We start from the raw sequence: 18,936 nt of genomic DNA on the forward strand, positions 1-18,936 counted from the left end.
CAGCTTCCACTCTTGGTCACCCCTCCCCCAAGACTCGTAGCAGGGTGACCTGGCTTTGACCTGGTAAAAGTGTTTGAATTCACCGCTGGAGACAGTGTAGGCTGTGTGTGCCAATTTAATTAGGAAGTTGAAATCTGTTATACTCTGTTTGTATGAGAAATTTATTTTTAGCCTTTGGAAATTTGTTTTTCTGTTTGTTCTTCTGTCTCTCTTGGAATCTGCTGTTCTATTTATAAATCAACATATCACTATCAGTAACCAATATGAGGAAGTGAAAAGCTACGATGTTGACAATCTGTGGCGTGGGAGAAATCCAGTACTTTGGGGGTTAAGTTGTGAAAGTTAATGTAATAACTGCTAGCACCATCTGCTGGCCTACTTCCTTACAAAGAGAGAGAGAGAGAGTGAGTAAGAGAGAGAGAGAGAGAGAGAGGGAGAGAAAAACGAGTCTGGGTTTTAACGACATCTCTAATATTCATGCTGATGCATTTTGCTGCTTTGTGCTTTCATTTTCCGTCGCTCTGCCTGCCAGAGTCTCGAGCTCGCCACACACGCCCGAGCCAAGGAGAGCGGAGGGCAGCGAGGGAGAACAAGGAAAAAGATAAGTGGGGGAGAAAAGAGGAAAAAACAATCAGCCAAACAAGCGAGCAAGATAACACAAAAAAGGCTTTTGTGTGTAATAAAAGGAGTAACCTACCTTATCCCAGCTGGTGAAGAAGACGAGGAGAGGCACAAAAAGAGAAACGACTAAGCGGGAAGAGCAAGAAAGAACAAGAAACAAGAGGGTGAAGGCTCAGAGAGGCACTGAGTGCACTCACGAAAGGCAGGCAAAAAGAGGAATCAATGAGAGGGGAGGAGAGAGGAAGGCAACTCTGACACACACACACACACACAGAGTGAGTGAGGGAGACTTGGGTGAAGCCGGACGACAGTAAAGCAGCACACAGCAGCAGAATGAGAGCTTCCTGGACTGCCACGCACCTCCTCTACCGCCAACAGCGCTGCTCCCCCATCACCCTGTGAAGAGACAGGCGAGGGTGAGAGAGAAAGAGCGAGTGGGAGAGAGAGAGGAGAGAGAGTGAGCTCCCATGCGCTCCTCTTGAGCCCTGCCTGCTGGGGGAGGAGGAGACGAACAGATCCGGCGCTCTTGCACTGCCCGAGGAGAAGAGCTGACCGGGAAGGAGGAGGGGAGGCAAACGAGGAGTGAGGGAGGGGAGGGGGGGACACACGGCTCAAGGAAGAGTGAGAGACAAACGAAAAGGAGAGAGTGAGTGTGTTTGTAACAGAAAGTGTGAGTGAGCAACGGAGAGAGAAGAAACCCAGCGAAAGGGCAAGGCTTTTGTTAGCCGGTTGGAGAGGGGGAGGAAAGAGGAAGGGAAAAAAAACACCATGTCTACAGTGAAGAGGCCAAGAGGAAGGGTAAGTGAGCTGTGCTGAGAGCTGGGAGGGAGGAGGGACAAGGGGGAGGAGGAGGGGCCGGCAGGAACTGAACAACCTCCTCTGCTACTGGCTCATGCTGCACTGCCGCCATCTTGAACTCATTGCTGCTTTTTTCCCCTTTCCCTCTATATTCATTTGCTTTGCTGTGCTGGACCTTAGCATGGTTTACTGGATGTACAGTATTTTCCCCATCCCCACTGTCCAATCATACATCACTTTTCATTCTCAGTTGAATTCTGCTGCCCTGTTCTGTAGTTTATGTACAGTGTATGGTGTGTGTGTGTGTGTGTGTGTGTGTGTGTGTGTGTGTGTGTGTGTGTGCGTGTGCGCGCATGTGTTTGTGCCCTCTATGAGTTGAGCCTGTCAGTCACCAGAGACCTCACTACATGTGGAAATGAGAGGGTGGGAGCGAGGGAAAGGTGTCCGGCCCAAATGGAGCTTACTCTACCTTTTCATTAGCTGTAATAGTCCCTGCCGTTTTCATGGGACTGCGTGCTGCTAGAGAGATTGAAATCACTGCAGTGCTGGCAGGCTGTAATTTCAGTTATTTATAGATGTATTACACAGCTGCAGTGCTCTCACTTTTGGTGCATTTTATCTTTTCTCTCTCTCTCCCTTGCGCTGCCTTTCTGATAGAAACCTGTTTTCATATTTAGTCTTCCTCTTTCCTACCTCTTTCATGTGCGTTCATGTTCTTCCGCTCTTAAACATTACTTTCTACTCCTCCCTCTGTCTCTCTCTCTCTCTCTCTCTCTCTCTCTCTCTCTCTCTCTCTCTCTCTCTCTCTCTCTCTCTCTCTCTCTCTATTTTCTTTCTTTTCACCAATAACTTAAATGAGAACATTCCAGCATGATCTGGTAAATTTCCTCCTAATAGCCTCAGCGGCGTGGCACACGTGAAAATCATAATGCAGCTTTTGTGTGTATGTGTGTATTTTTTTCTCCCCACTTCTTCCAAATGAATTGCTAGTTATTCAGTTCCCTCCCCCACTTTGTCAGTGAGGTTCAAGCTAATTCTCTTTATTTAGCTAGCAGTGTGGAAAAAAAGCAACCAGCCGCGCCTGGGCCATGTAGGCATACGCAACACATTTTTAGATTAGGTCATCCATTTATGGGTTCCCTCTCTGCTGGGCTTAAAGCCCACCACAGGGTGCTTGTGTAGTCATAACCGCAGTCACGCCATCTATTATGCACATATTATCATGTATCAGGCAGGCTAGATTATTTATGTCTGCGAGGCTCACTGTGACCTGCTACATTGAACCAGTGTTTAACCCTCCGTTTGAAAAGCTTACTTGAGCCAAAAGAATTTCAGTTGACTTTTGATGTCACATGGTTTCAGAGTTCAGACAGAGGGTCGTCTGCCCTTGATCTAAATGAATTCTTGGAGGAAACATTGGCCTTTCATCAAGCTCAGTGTCTACTAGTAGAGTAGAGTTAAAGTGAGCATCATGCAGAGCATGGCAGGTCCACCCCCCACCCCCAGCTTTTGAGATGGGGACAGCAACAAGCTCTGCTGCCGGAGTGCTTCACACAGCCTTGAGAAGGTTCTGTTTTTCTGAATGAGTGATATTTTCATTCGTCACACGAATGCACCCTAGTATGTTGCGAATTCATAGAAGGCTGGATTTTAACATTTAGTTTCTTCCTTGTTTTAGACCTTGTTTCATATTTATTACATTCAGCTGCTTACTGTACAGTAAAATGGCATCGCACTGTGCTTCCACGATATTCTATGAAGGAAACAATATTTCGATTGTGTTAGCTGAGCTGTGTGACTATAGTGGATCCACATGCTGAATGCAGCTATAAATACAAGCAGTGGTATTAATGGTTTGTTTTGTTTTGTTTTTTTAATAAATGCTTATGGTGTTACAAAACAGGAAGATGTTTTGAACAATATCTTTTTTTCCTTTTTTTTTTTTTTTTTTTTTTTTAAATTGTTTTTTACCAAACCTAGTGACAACACACCTATATAAGTAGAAATGCATAACCTGTAAATGGCTGCAGGCTGTATCAGTACATCCACATTGTACCTCATTGGCTTTGTAATCTGTTATATGCATTATGTAAATTAAGGCTGATGTTGTTGTTTTTTTGTTTTTTTTCCTGTTTTGCATTTTTTATTTATTTTTTGTGAGTCAGTGTTTTGAAGCTAGTATTTGGACATTTGTTTTGTTATTAAGCTTTTTCTTTTTAAAGATCTTTGCATCACTAGATTTTTCTAAGGTGCAGCTTTTTGTTTCGAAGGCTCGATGACATCACACACCTTTTACAGTACCATGCTCACTATGTTTCTGTTTATTTTTCTCTTTGACCATAGCCTCGAAAGAACGCTAATGGTCCCGGAAGCCAGATACGGGTCCTCAGTCCCCCAATGAAGAGCAGCTCATCCTCGTCATCATCCTCTTCATCTTCCTCTTCATCTTCATCCAGCTCCTCATCAGAGAAAAGGGTTCCACGGAGGACGCATCATCAGATGGATTCAACTCCACAGGACAAGCAGGAGAAGGCAAATAGGATAATATCAGAGGCTATTGCAAAGGCTCGGCAAAGAGGGGAGAAAAACATCCCAAGGGTTATGAGCCCAGAGAGCTTCCCCAGCTCTTCTTCGCAGTACAAAGCCCACCGTGATCATGAGCACAAAGGAAATGGGAAGGCACGGTCCAAGGAGAAGGCCTGCAGGAAAGCTTGTATTGTACCCTCCTCCAAGCCCAAGCAGAAGGCCAAGATCGGGTATGTAGTCACAACCATTAATGCTCAGCTATAAACTGCTGCAGTGCGCTGTTGCTTTGGCAAAAAATAATCCACTAAGCATCGCTTTGATCTCATGTCTTTTAACTCAACTCATGCTTTAGTAACAGCGGCATTTCATGAGCCCGTATGCGCAAGTAACATGTGCCACTGATTAACTATCTGTCATTATACTTAATATACAAAAGACAAAGAAATCGTAGCTTCAGCGTTTCAGAATTCAAATTAGGATTTTTAAAAAATTGTATAGCAATAATATACACCACTTTAATATGTAAATAGGATAAACAATACATTGAGACAGAGATTCATATAAAATGAAAAGTTACAGGACCAAATCTTACATATTGGAAAGCTTATGTCAGCTATTGTATTTTCTATAGATTATGTAGTGAAAAACATGTTAACATTATTGATCACTATTTTGTCACTACTGGAAAATGGTTAAACACATAGCTTGCATTCAGTAAAAGTCACGTTTATGTTGAGGCTCTTCACTTCACTTCATCCACATCCACTTTTCTAACAGTTCCCACTGAAGCTTAGGAATTTAAAGGGATGGTTTAGAGTTTGAAACTATTACATATTTATGATGATTGTTCTAAATGTTTGATTTAAGAGCCAGTTTAAAAAGAGCAATTTTCAATAGGGGGAAAAAAATTTTTTTCAAGTTCCCAAGTCACAGATCAGTAAGTTTAAACTTGAATTAATGTTACTATACATGTACTTTGTCTTTTTCTGACTTAAGGTAATTCCTTCTTGCTATTTGCATCAATAAAGCAGCAGCATTTGACTGATTTTAGGTTCTTGTGCATCGGTTGATTTTTATTGGTACATTTCTACATTTATTTTCTGCCTGTGGTTGCCAAGATGGAAGCTCAAAGTTCAACAGACTTTACTGCACGCCATAACAATAAACCAGGCTCAGTCATCAGCATAGACATGGGAGGAGCACACAAAGACTCCATTTACATGCAGGACAGTGCTTCTTAGTATGTTTTTGTGAGTAGTGCTGATGTAAAGATACCTTAATCTGTCTCCCATCCCCCCGTTTTTAACTGCTATAAGCAGTATGTAGCTCTAAGCCACACCCAGCGCAGCCTGTTAAGATATCAGCTGGTGCAGATGTGAATGCAAAGGCAGGGAACTGAAGGAATGGGGGAATGTTTAAATATATCACATTGTACAGCTAGAAAAAAAAAATCACTATTGGTTTTAAAGCAGCACCCACATTTGAAACCTAGCGTGAGAGTGGCTGGAAATGGTCAAACTGAATATCTGGTTGGCTGCGGCCTTGGTTAATAATTAGATGAGGTATGCTGAGGGAGAAAATCTGTAGCACATAATGAATTTCACATGTCCTGTGTGTGAAAATGACAAAGTTTTGGAAGTGCTAATGTTTGGGAGAACAGTGAGATGATGGAGGCATCAGTCATTGTGATACAGTCTGCCTACACTTTCAGGTTTAGTTGGAGGTAGGTGTCTGTTGGTGTTCACATTAAGTCATGTCTCAGCTCCATGATGAGCTCCATGAGGTTTGTGGATGTGATTGAATTTTTGAACAAGCTCAGGTGTGATCTTAAAATGAAAGCGTTGTTTGAACTTGTTATTTATCTTTGACTTTTAAGATCAGGAAGCTTCACTCATATTGGTTAGAGAGTGCACACCCAGATCTTTTACTCTTCTAACCACCTTGCATCCGTTGAGACAGTTCTTAAAACCATCAGTATGTAATCAAGTGCAGTCTAAGACTTGATGGCTTTAAAGGACAGCTAACCGTGTGTTTGCAGTCTGTCATTTAAATGTGTCACAGATAACAGTCATTGTTGTTATAAGCTAATGAGCTAAGTAACCCAAGCAACCATACCTGGGGTACATGTTGTTTTAAAAAACAAAAAAACAGTCAGACCAAAATACAGTCAGTGATATAGACCACATTTTATAGCACCCATTTCTTCATGTATTCCAGCCATTTTGAAAAATGAAGTGTATTCAGGTCAGATGATGGACCGGTCATCTGACTAGAATGACCATACTGAGAAATTTATAAAGTGCACGACATTTCAAATTAGTTTGACTGCTTTGCTTTATATTTTGCTAAACATTACATGACATTACTATGCCTTAATTAATCATATTTTGGGATTTAAGCTATTTAAGCTATTAAAATTGCTCTTAAATATGTTAAGCTGTTAAAATGCAAAAGACTTTGGTGCGAACACGGCAGTGACGTATAGCTGTCTGTATATGACAAGAGGTTTGTAGGAGTGTGTGAATGTTTCCTCTGAGGTGTGAAGATTCATAGCTAAGAAAATCTTGAGGCTAATGGAGCTTTTACTTTGCTAATTAGCAAATAAAGAACAGACAAATTGGAGCGGATCTTTTTCAAGAGCTCCACTTAATGATGCTGCTTGAAGACTCAAAAACCAAAATAACTGTGACTCTTGATGGCCATGTTGATATAAACAAAGACACTTACAGGAATAGAATGTGCATTCACCTAAATCCAGCAAGTCCAGTTTAACTGAGACAGGCAGGTGTAGACCTTGAATCACGAAGTCAAAACATGATCCGCCACAGTCTCACAGCACTCTAATCATAAACATAAAAACTAAAACCCATTGTCCTGAGCACTGGATGGCCTGATTTTGTCATAAATACCATTTTCAACACCCACTTTTTTTTTTCTAAACAGTAATGAAGTAAATGTATTATTGCAAATGCAAAGGGAGTGACTACTTGTTGATGAAAGACAGAAAGGAGAAAACTTTCCAGGCTAACAAAACAAACATACCAGCTATAAAAGACTGAAGTGACTGGCACTGTTGTAACAGTTACAGTGTTTATTTTCATTTTTGCATTGTACATTTTGACTATGGACTTGTAGAACTACTTCACAGGGCCTATCCATTAGGGCTGAACGATTATGGAAAATAATCTAATTGCGATTTTTTGCCCCAATATTGCAATTGCGATGCGATATGCGATTATTTTTTAAGGTCTTTGTCTTCTGTATTATTAAACAAAGACAAGCAATACATCATATAGTATGGCCAATACTATATTACATTAATTTTAAACTGTTCTTTCCTGGAAGACAGACCTCTGTTATGATGACATGAGGTGATGCATGAATTGATGACTGACATTTTTATTTAACTTCTTCAATCACAACAGTATATTTGAACATACACAATAGTTTATTTTTAGCTTACAAAGATCTGAGCATAAAGTGCTGACAAGGAACCCTGGTGTAAACATTAAAATGAAAGTCAGTGCAATGTGCAGATTGCAGAAATATACATAAAAAAAATCAGTGGCTTTACCACACTCAGTTTTTCGACATCTGTGAACTACTAGACAGTCATTCAATTAAAAAATAATATTAAATAAATAAAACTAATAAATAAAAAATACACACATCTTACTGATCTCTGCAGTCAGTAACATTACACATAAAGTGCAAACATAATAGCAATTGTATAAACACACACACAAACACGCCTTTAAAATTTAAAGGCGTGAAATTGGACGGTCTAGCCTTCTGATTAGCTAATCAGAAGGCTAGTTCTGATTAGCGTCACCGCTGTCTCGGTGGAGTTTAATAAACTCGGCCGTCTGCTTCTTGCTATCTAAAATATAACCAGACACTGGCGTAAATTCTCGACTGTCTCATACTTCTGTTTAATAAGTTTTCTGTTTGACGTTTAGTCAGCTGTGTGAAAACCAAGGAGGAACCCACCCGGGGGATTAATAAAGTTTTATTTTATCTAATCTAATAACTTTAATCTCAGCCAAACCGATTTACTCACGAACAAACAAAACACTGAAAAAAGCCCAACAATAACATTTTTAGGTTGTCTAAGTGACTTATATATTACGTTTAACCCGAGCAGCGAAACTCCGCGGTGATCTGAAAATGATGTGCCGGGAGTTGTGCCGTTCTCGGCCGCATCAGTAACCCTCGAGCTCCCGGCTAGCTGTCGAGCTGGTGGGTAGCAGACGCCTCTGAAAACGTCGAAGCACTTTTGCAAATATGGGATATCTTGATAAACCGAGCAGATATTTGATGTTTACACAACTACTTTCTCGCCTGAAAATATGTTAAAAGTTTATTTTGTGACCCTGAAAGATTAGTATGAGTAATTTTAAAACTCAGTAGCGGCTGCCATTGCTGGAAACTGGAGTTTGGCTGGGCCGCGCTATGAATTCTGGGATATGGTAGTAATTTGGACAGCCTTCGGCGCGTCGCTGTGACGTAATCGGTCTACAAATGCGGCCTCAGGAGGATGCAGCCCATGAATTTGGACATGTCCAGAGTATAATCGCAGCCTTTGCGGTTAGAAAATTGCACTTGATCATGTCGCGATATTATCGCAAATGCGATATATCGTTCAGCCCTACTATCCATAATAGTGTTCTTGCATTAAGGCTATGAATGGCTGTATTTCTGACTGTGCCTTGGCCTCTTGCCCAGGTTGACTCTTGGTCTGGCAATAAAAGCCCAATTCTACACACATTTGCATACATTCAAGAGTACACAATTAATTATAGATATGTTGTATAATGCATAGTCTGTTTACTAGTTCTTTCTTTTTTTGTGAAGAAGATTCAGTTTCTATTTTTGCTCCACACAGATGCAGTTGGAATATGTTTATATATGTACAGGGAGGGGTAGATCTGTTGCACTTGTGATGAAGACTGCGGTGATTGAGACTATAACACGAAGCGTCTTTTCTGTATTCATAGTGGAGAGAGTCCTGTTTATATGCATGCACCACCAAGGATCTCCACATAAAATATTAATGTATACCGACTGCAGAGGTACTAACCTTCCGCTAAAGTCATTAATTCAGGCTCTGCTCTGTTGAGGGTGTGTGCTTGGCTGTGTTCTGAAAGCTGGAGGTTGTGTGTATTTGGTGCTGTTTGAGTATGTGCTCACTCTTCCATCGCATCGTCTGACTGTTCTTTAAGCAGGGAATTGGATCCCACGATAAGACCATTACCCTAATTGTCGGTATACTTAAGGCTCTGTTTCTCTGAGACCACTATACTGTCATCACTACCTATGTTTCTCGGAGAATCAATTCTGTTTAATGCCTAATAAGTGTCCTCTGGATTACTTGGATAGTTTGCTCACCAGATGCTTGGAAAGCAAATTGGGGGGTCATACAATCATATGGAAAATCTGCCTGTCTGATGAGAATAAATAAATTAATGCAGCCGATTAAAATATGGGTGCAACAGCCGCTGTGACAGGTGGACATGACAGATATCCAAGAAAAATCAAACCGGAGAACAAATGTTACATATTTGTTATCTTTGTCTTGGCTAATATGCTTCAGTATCAAATGACTCTTCTTATCTGGGGATTTTTAATGAAACTATAGCCCAACAAGAATTTCCCAACACTAAAGTCCTAACTGATGTCCTACTTTGGGAAAACAAGATGTGGTACATTAAAATCAGCTATTGGGGAATTCTAGAGACTAATTTTCAACTTGGTTTATAACCGTCTTAATAATTAAATTGACTTTAATCACTATGACTGCTGAATATTTATCAAAGCTTAAACATAGACCATTAGATCCCACAGCATTTAGGCAAATCAGACACATCATCATGGAAGCTCTTATGCTTTGCTGCTATAAGGTGCGATAACCCTGGGGAATCATTTCAACTGTTAGTACTACAGGTGTTTATGTTGAATCTTCAGATTCACTCGTTTGTGGCGTTTTTTTGTTTTTGTTTTAATCAAAAGGGCGTTACTTAAGCACTTATTTGTGCCTCAAAGATATATCATACCATAATATCATACATAAAATTGCTTGTGGTATGCTTTGGAAATGACAGACCGTAATAGTAAAACAGATTAGTGAGTTAACCCATCATTGTAAAATAGTTCATTTTTAATTATAAAAGCTTTACTTGCTTTCAGCGTGACATGATGGACTGACCCTAAAAGATGTTGTGGACAGGATGCCTTTTTCAGGGTCACCATAGGACCTGCATATCCTGTTTTTAATATTGTGTAAATACACCTAATCTTAATAAACAGGACTAGGGCACTGATAGATTTTTCTTTTCGCTTTTCAGCCAGAATTTTATAAATTTAAATATTAACCAACATTATCTACTCTAAGGAGAGGAGGTGGTTATTTTACTGGATAGGCTTGACCGATCACGGCTCTCTGTAGGCTGGAATGTGCTTTTCTGTGCAGCCTACCTGCTGAAAAATACCCTCAAATAATTATCAGATGAAAGCAGTGTGCTGCTCTTTTTGTTCCACCCTCCCCCTCCTCTTTACATTTTTTTCCTAATATAAATTTGGTTCAATCAGCATGCTCAAAGCTGTGCATCCAATGCTTCCTGTGAGCAGGCATGTTATAAATATGCTGATACTACAAAGCAGCAGGGTAGTAGGAAAATATCAAACAAAATGGTGCTTGTGAGATCAATTACATGATAGAAAATGGAGGTTTAAGTCTAGTGTATGTGCTGCAGCGTATAGCTGTTCATATTTCAATGCTTGCCTGCTAGCTGTCTAATCTCTTCTCCCTCACTTTTTTCATTAGGGAAAGCTAAAGCTGTTTTTTTTTTTTATTGTTTTCCTAGTTAATCCCTTGCAGGGTGCATTTTTGTGCGTGTTCACATGTGCAGGCATGTGATATATAAACATTCTGGGGGTCTGTGCATGTCTTAATGCAAACTCAGATGTTCTTGTGTGTGTGTGTGTGTGTGTGTGTGTGTGTGTGTGTGTGTGTGTGTGTGTGTGTGTGTGTGTGTGTGTGTGTGTGTGTGTGTGTGTGTGTGGAAGAGAGAGAGGCTACTACCCATTTTTAATTTAAAAAAAAATATGTTTGCTGTATAAAGCAGAAATCCCATGAGGCCATGTGCTCTGCGCTGATATAGTATTTGTGTTTTAGAGGGTGCTTGATAGAGCTGCTGCTGCTGCTACTGTTTCCAGTTGTTTGCTATGTGGTACTGAGATTATAGCCTTCCATTCATAAGAAGGGGGATTTCCTGAGAACGACCTGCACTGCTGTGTCAATAAGCCCCTCAGGATAAGAAACGCACACAAACACGCAGCATACTTAACGGCATTTTTGAGTATAATTCGTTCACTCAAAATCATAATTTTCTGAGGTAGGCTATCTAATAGGTGAATACTGTTCCTCCGACATGCTGAAATGCCTCATTGCAGTTTTGGCTGGCAAAGCACCATCAGATCTTGATTCTATTAAAATCAAACCCTCACTCATGCACTCTCACTGGCGGCATGCCAAGTAGGACAGGACAACACTGGGGGACAAGGGATGGGGTTATTTGGCACAATGGGGGAAAAGCAGCCAAGAAAGCCGAGCAACTAGATTATTACTCTCAGGAAAAAGCTTGTGATAGCCTATCATCAGTGATACAGAGTAATGTCAGATCAGGGACAACTGTAGTCAAATTAAAGATGTAGGATTATGTCTTGAACATGGCCTTGTAAAATTTGGAATCTTTATCAGGAACAAACATTTCCACCCAGCAACTCTGGGCGGAAATGCACCATAAAGTACAAATATAGGAAACAAAAATGAGTAGAAGTGGTGTCCTCTGCAACCATAGTGGTTATCACATGTCAAGAAACATGACATGGTTGCCAAAGTTATGAAGTCACCTTCTGATATCAGTTAGTTTTAATGGACAAACTATTCATCGAATAATGTTTCGGAGGGTTGGTCTGAAGGTCATTTGTTTTGCTCAAGATTGGGAAACATCAGTGAGAACAAATTTAATAATTTGAAATGGTTTTGACCCGATTGATAAAATTCAACATGAGAAATTGCATCAATATAGAGTTGACTGTTGGTATTATAAGATAATTATTTGTTTAACACATGCCACAGAGACTTTGTTGCAGACAGTTTCTTCTTGTGTTCACTTTCTCATAAATTTGGCATTTTCCTTCAATATAAAAAAAACAAAACTCTTTTTACAGCTGTCTCTTTGCCTGGTCAGGCTGTTAGGCATTTTGAATACTTAGGAGAATGAATAGAATTTTTGTAATTCAGTGGTTTTCATGCTGATCTTTTAAAGTTCTTTGCATCAGGGAGAACTAACTACTACCCAGAAGAGTCTGCTTTTGTACCACTTTTTGTCAGTAAGGGGTTGACTTCAAAGTCTGAGTTTATTCCCTGTCATTTGAGTTACCATATTTCAGCTTGTGGGAAGGCTATCCAGTCAAAGGGAGAATGTGCATTAGTATTGATGTTAGTAAATCTTTGGGTGGTCCTGTGTATCAGCCACATAAGCGGTGGAACAGGATGTTACCATCACTAAGATGTGGGTTTTGTTTTTTGTGTGTGCAAGTGTAGAATCTATTTTTCATTACTATGGCATCTATGTAAATCACGTGACTCTCGTAAATGCCATGCACACATGCAGCAGATGTCGATACAAATGTATCACACCGGCATCCGTATTTTCTGTCTTCACTTTCTGGCTCAATTGATGTTTCTACAGTCCTCAAGTATCTTGCTTCACAGTTCAAGTTTTCCCATATGGGGGTCAGAGAGATGCTTTAGCCCTGTTATGTGCTGTTAGTTGCCGAGCTGCTAAATGGTGATGTGACACTGCTATTCAGCAAGACCCATATCACAGCCAGCTTTTATTTAGTCAACGATAAACATTGTGTTCAGTCCCATTTAGCTACTTTATTATCATTATTATCAGTATTGTTTTTGTGTTGTTTCATTTTGGTTTTTGTCTTCTTTTCTTGGCGTCAGAGCTGGAAACTTTCTTTTTTCTTCCACTGTGTCACTCTGACTTGGCATATATCTTAGCCATTCGTAGCGTTAGTAACCATGTACTGGTGTTGTTTTCACAGGAAGTGATGTCATGAGGAAGATTTAATACCCACATAGCCAAATACACTCCCAAGGGCATGTTGCATGGCAACCATAAAGTGTCATTGTCAAGAGGATTTGTGAGATGTAATATCATCCAGAGAGGGGTGGAGGGGCAGGGACAGGGACAGGGATGCCAACTGAGGGGACAGCTCTTCAGTGTTGCTGGAAGTCTGTTATTTTCTACCTTACACAGTCAGATATTATAATGGTATGTGGATGAGTGTTTGTATCACCTGAAATGTATCTAGTCTATCAGACCACTAATTCTATGTTGCTTCAAGTATTTTTCCATGTAGATAAGCTTCAGATGATTAATTTTTTGACATTAAAAGTGAAATGTGTGAAAAAGTGTCAAAAATATGTTTTCGAGGAATTTTATTTTGTTTGTTTTTACTTTATTTTAACTATGAAAAAAATTGGGTTATAATGATATTTATGCACACTTACAAATATATACGAAGATAAGACTTTTAAAGAAGTCTTAAATCGGAATGAAATGATAAATCGGAAACAACAAAATTAGTGGCTTTACATATTGAAGTTGCTATCTTGACAGTTTGTTTCTTTGCTGTCCTAGTTGCACATATTTTTCCTCTCACACTCTTAACATGTTTGAAAGCTTATAGGGAAGAAGATATATATTTCCTATCAATATCACACCAAGCCAAAGATTTACCACTTGCGGCTAGCAAGAGATTATGCATGTGGAGAAGTGTCTGCATATGTGGTTAGAGAATATATGGAGAAAGGTCACAGAAATGATATGTGACTGAAAGAGAGGAGATTAGAATATGAAATGCTGGCAAAAAATTAAAAGCTTGCATATAGTCATTCTGCAGTTTAGTGATATTTGCTGAGATGCTGAAGATATCTGGAGCTCTGGTACTATAAATGTATATTAGACCAAGGTAAGAGTTTCATCACCCACAAACTAGGAATGGTATTTTAAAGAGGGAAAAAATATTTACCAAATTAGGATCGAATGACGTTGGTGTGAATCTTCCATTTAAGGAGGAGCTTTAGTAAAGCACCGAATTCCTCTCTGTATAAACTGAGGCAGCGTCCATTGTGAGCATGTTAATACGTGCAGCCATTCTCTACAATCGTTCCACTGCTGTTATATGTATGTTGGAGTTTGACATTAAACTGCATTTATTCCTTTTGGAGTACAGTGCAGCAAATGCTTTTCTTTTTCAATGTATATGTTTGCAAGGGGCCCAATAGTTTTGGTTGTCTTTCCACCCTTCTCTTAGAAGTCATTAATGATAGCCTTTTTGTTAGAAGTAGTTCCTTATCCACCCACTTAAAAGCTGTTAAAATGTCTCACTTTAGATTTAGTTCAAAATAACCCTGTTTCTTCTGAAATAAATGTCAGTTCTTTTGAGGTGTTTTTGCTTTCTGTGATGAGCTCTTAAAAATGCATTCACTTTGCATTAATATACTCCCTAAAGTTTATGCAAGTGCAGAATTGTCAAAAACAATGAACAAGCCAAATTGCCCATGTAGAATATTTATACTTGATAAACAGCTTGTAGAATGTTTAGCAGGACTTCATACACTTGAACACGTTTATTGGGTAGATATTTTTTTTATCATTTCATATTTAAGAACTCTAGACATGGACACATTTGTGAGATAAACAAGATTTTTAACAATGTTTTGAAAATAAATGTAGATTAATTTTACAGTGTCGAATCAAGCACGAAAAGGCAGAAAACACTAATCAGAAGCCTCTGGATTGTACCATTAGGGCATTTGTCCAGCTAAAATATGCCTAAAGCAGAGTAAAAATTGTATATTTGGTACATGTTTTTTATTGTTTTCATGGGGTCTTTTTCTCTCTCTTAGGAAAATTGTCATCAAGATTGGAAAGAAGAAAAGGCGAAAGCCCGAGTCTTCAGAGGAGTCGGATGATGACCCTCCCCCTCAACACACTTTGAAGGATGATGACTCTGTGAGTTCCAGTATAAAGTATACACAAACTTATGCAGACATACATGCACAGTACAAGCCAACAAGGAACAGGGGCTCTAATGAGACTGGGAGAAATTAGTGCATTTCATTGCCGTTTATCAAACCAAACTATGAACCTTACATATGAGACAACACTAGAATTTTAAGTTGGAACTTGGCTATATTTGACTGTGTTATTTCCCCACTTTATTCAGATTTTGTGCAGGTGTTATTGAGAGCAGACGAGAAATACGAGACTCTTTTTCTGTTAGCTTTCTGATAAAACTTAAGTGGTGTCCTCGGCCTGGCTGTTCACACTGCTGCTGAGCATTGTAGAAGACTTAACAGCTTTAGTCTGATTCTGGAAGGCTCCACTCTCTGGTTCATATGGAGGTCATACAGTGGGTGGCTATCTCAAGTGCACATTCTCATCTGTGTTGATGATTGAGAAAACTGACAGCAGAGGTTTTTATCTAGGTCAGAGCATCAATGGATAGAATGGCAAATTGAACTAGGTGTCACCTGAGTTTACCCTTTAGCATTTAAAACACACTTCTGGTCTGTGTGGAGCTTTTCTCACTAGTAGGTTCTGACAGATATCCAAAAGGTTATGAGTGACATGAATGAATGACTGGGGACGACACCCCACTAACTACAGTGTGTTGTATGATATAATTACGCCCGCTAAGTGGCACCCCAGGACTTAATTAAAATAGTCGGTGGATGACTCATTTATGATGATCTTGTGGAAGAGGTTGAAGTAGCTTGGCCGCCGGCTGGAACAGGAGCATGATCTCCTCAGGGGCTCGCTCCTATTGTTGTGGCATGCGGCAGGTTTGAGTCTCCAGCTTCTGGTCAGTTTGGGTTTGTGAATGTGAGGGTATATCTCCACGGGAATACTGTGCTGCACACCTAATTAACTGTGGCTCAGTGGCATTTATTCCTAATTAACTACATATTATCATTAGGAGGGGCTCGTGTATTGATGCAGGATGCAGCTGCCCACGCATATGATAATTATAAAGGCTTGACAGGAAGGAATAGAAAGAAGCCGGATTTTAGAGCACGTTTTTTTCTGATTTTAAGGATATTTTTCTGGACTTTGACTTGGTTTTAGTAACGTAAGGCCAGTAATAGGTTATGTTGGGCAATGGCCTGCACAATGGAAAACTCTATATTATCATTTTGAACAGGGAAATGTATAAATGTTAAGTGCTTTTGCTAGGACTGTTCGATATAATGATGTATATCGGATGACGATATAAAAACATCTATTGTTTCATTTTATGCTTCGTGGTGTCGCAAAATAAACTATTTATGGCAATATTTTTTCATCGTTTTGATGGTCACTGTAGTGACTATATTAATTTCTTAAAATTCTCTCTTTCTCTTTTATTTAATATAACCACACTACGGATGGACAAGCGCCTGTTTTTATGTGCTGTCATTGGCAACAACGACGGTAAAATCATCGCGTGTCCGCTTGTTTATTTTCCAGGTAAACCTTTCACAATAAAGCTCAAGATCCTGTTGAGACTTTTCAAAATAAACTGAATCACATGAAAAAGTATGCAGAGTATTTATAGATGAGAAGCAAAAAAGAGCCTTCGGGTGCTAAAAAATAAACCTTAGACTCAAACATTAGAACAGGCTTTCCCCCGCAGCACGCTGTGTAATAAACACTCACAAAGAAAACGGCGGCCGTTACAACCTATGTCTAAAAATGTATAGTTTCATGCATCAGTTAAAACACTCGACTCCAGGTACACGACACCCAGCTGGAAAAACTTCAGCTACCCGAGATTCACAGAGTTTACAGAAAATGTTAAATTTTTGTGATTTGTGTCGTTATCAGGACGATAGATGTTTTATATCGGGATATGAGATTTTGGTCATATCGCACAGCCCTAGCTTTTGCCATTTGTGTTTTCAACCAGCAAGAAGGATAACATCTGTGATCATAGAATATTAAAGAAAATATATTTGACAGTAGACCTGATTGTTAGCCTAATGCTTTTCTAATCTTATTCTAAATTCTAATAATAAAATGTTGGAAGTACTGGCAGGGATTTATATGAGTAAAAGCATGCTCATTAGTCACAACTTTAAAATAGTTTGTAGATTTTGTTGCTGTCTGTTTAAATCACACTAAGCGTAAATGCATGTGTAATTTGCCTTAACTAAGCAGTGGGACACTCTAGGGCTGTACGATATGACCAAAATATCATATCCCGATATAAGAAATCTATCGTCCTGATAACGATATATAAATCACAAAAATTTAACATTTTCTGTGAATCTCGGGCAGCTCGTCTTGCAGGAAGTGTTTCCAGCTGCGCGTCATGTAGCTGGAGTCGAGTGTTTTAACCGATGCATGAAACTATACATTTTTACACATAAGTTGTAAAGGCCGCCGTTTTCTTTGTATTTATTACACGGCGTTCTAACGTTTGAGTCTAAGGTTTATTTTTTTAGCACCTGGCGGCTCTTTTTTAAATTTTCATCCGTAAATAATCTGCTCTTTCACGTGATTCAGTTTATTTTGAAAAGTCTCAACAGGATCTTGAGCTTTATTGTGAAAGGTTTATGTGGAACATAAACAAGCGGACACGCGATGCTGTTACCGTTGTTGTTGCTAACCACAATGCATAAAAACAGGCACTTGTCCGTCCATAGTGTGGTTATATAAAATATAAGAGAAAGAGAGAACTTTAAGTAATTAATATAGCCACTACAGTGACCATCAAAACGATGAAAAAATATTGCCGTTGTTGTGCCAAAAAGTGATTGTCTGCCAAAAACTGATTTCCGGTATTTGCCAAAAAGCGATTGCTCATATTTAAAGTGCTATAAGTAACTTGTTGGGCTATAATATGTTAAACATATGTCAAATGCATCCCTTATGGATGACATAAAGTCATCTTGAGCCACAAACAACATTCGTGTAGCAAGATACAAGCCGCAATCAGTTTTTGGCAGCGACTTTTATATAACCTTTATTTATGCAGTAAAAAAAATCTCATTAACATTAAAAATGTATTTTGTAAGAGTAAGTTGCCCAACAGGACAGCAGAAATGGCAGCAAATATTACAATAGTTCTGTAAAAATATTTTAAGTGGGGATAAAGGACCGGATTGGTTATAATGTAAGTACAAGTTGTAAAGATACTTAAAAAACAGATAATTTTTTAATTCTTTATGTAACCCCTTTGTATCCCCTGTTCACCGAAGTCTATTTCAGAATCAGAATCAGAATCAGAATACTTTATTGATCCCTGGGGGAAATTATTTTTTGTTACAGTGCTCCATTTTAAACCAACATTAAGACAAGACAGACAATACGCTAACTAAGAATAGTACAATATATACATATATATACATACATACATACATAAGTCACTTACAAATAAATATTTGGAAAAGAAACATGTGTAGTTGTAGCAGCAAACAGTGTGTTAAGTGGATGCGTTGTACAGGGAGATGGCCACAGGCAGGAATGATTTCCTGTGTCGTTCAGTGGTGCTTTTCGGTAATCTCAGTCTCTCACTGAACGAGCTCCTGTGACTGACCAACATGTCATGGAGTGGGTGGGAGGTGTTATCCAACATTGTCTTTATCTTGGACAGCATCCGCCTCTCCGACACCACCTTGAGGGAGTCCAGCTCCATCCCCACAACATTGCTGGCCTTACGGATCAGTTTATTAAGTCTGTTAGCATCTGCGACCCTCAGCCTGCTCCCCCAGCATGCAACAGCATAGAGGATCGCACTGGCCACCACAGACTCATAGAAAATCCTCAGCATTTTCTGGCAGATGTTGAAGGACCTCAGTCGCCTCAAAAAATAGAGACGACTCTGGCCCTTCCTGTAAAGTGCTGTGGTGTTTTTAGCCCAGTC

The 18,936-nt window shown here is 39.4% G+C and overlaps 1 protein-coding gene across 6 annotated transcripts in view; it reads left to right on the forward strand.

Moving 5' to 3' along the window:
- chd9 (chromodomain helicase DNA binding protein 9) overlaps window positions 1-18,936 on the forward strand; it is a 79,354-nt gene that overhangs the window by 28,935 nt on the left and 31,483 nt on the right. For 5 of the 6 annotated variants that reach the window (XM_080885576.1, XM_080885578.1, XM_080885577.1 and 2 more), the window contains 2 exons: window positions 3,763-4,175; window positions 14,936-15,041. In XM_080885576.1, the coding sequence (XP_080741702.1) occupies window positions 3,763-4,175; window positions 14,936-15,041 (519 nt within the window). Of the gene's footprint in view, window positions 1-466; window positions 1,420-3,762; window positions 4,176-14,935; window positions 15,042-18,936 lie in introns of those variants that run through there. The other variant, XM_080885579.1, reaches the window with a different exon arrangement.

The sequence above is a fragment of the Rhamphochromis sp. 'chilingali' genome, assembly GCF_963969265.1.
Source record: "Rhamphochromis sp. 'chilingali' genome assembly, chromosome: 6".
NCBI lineage: Eukaryota > Metazoa > Chordata > Actinopteri > Cichliformes > Cichlidae > Rhamphochromis > Rhamphochromis sp. 'chilingali'.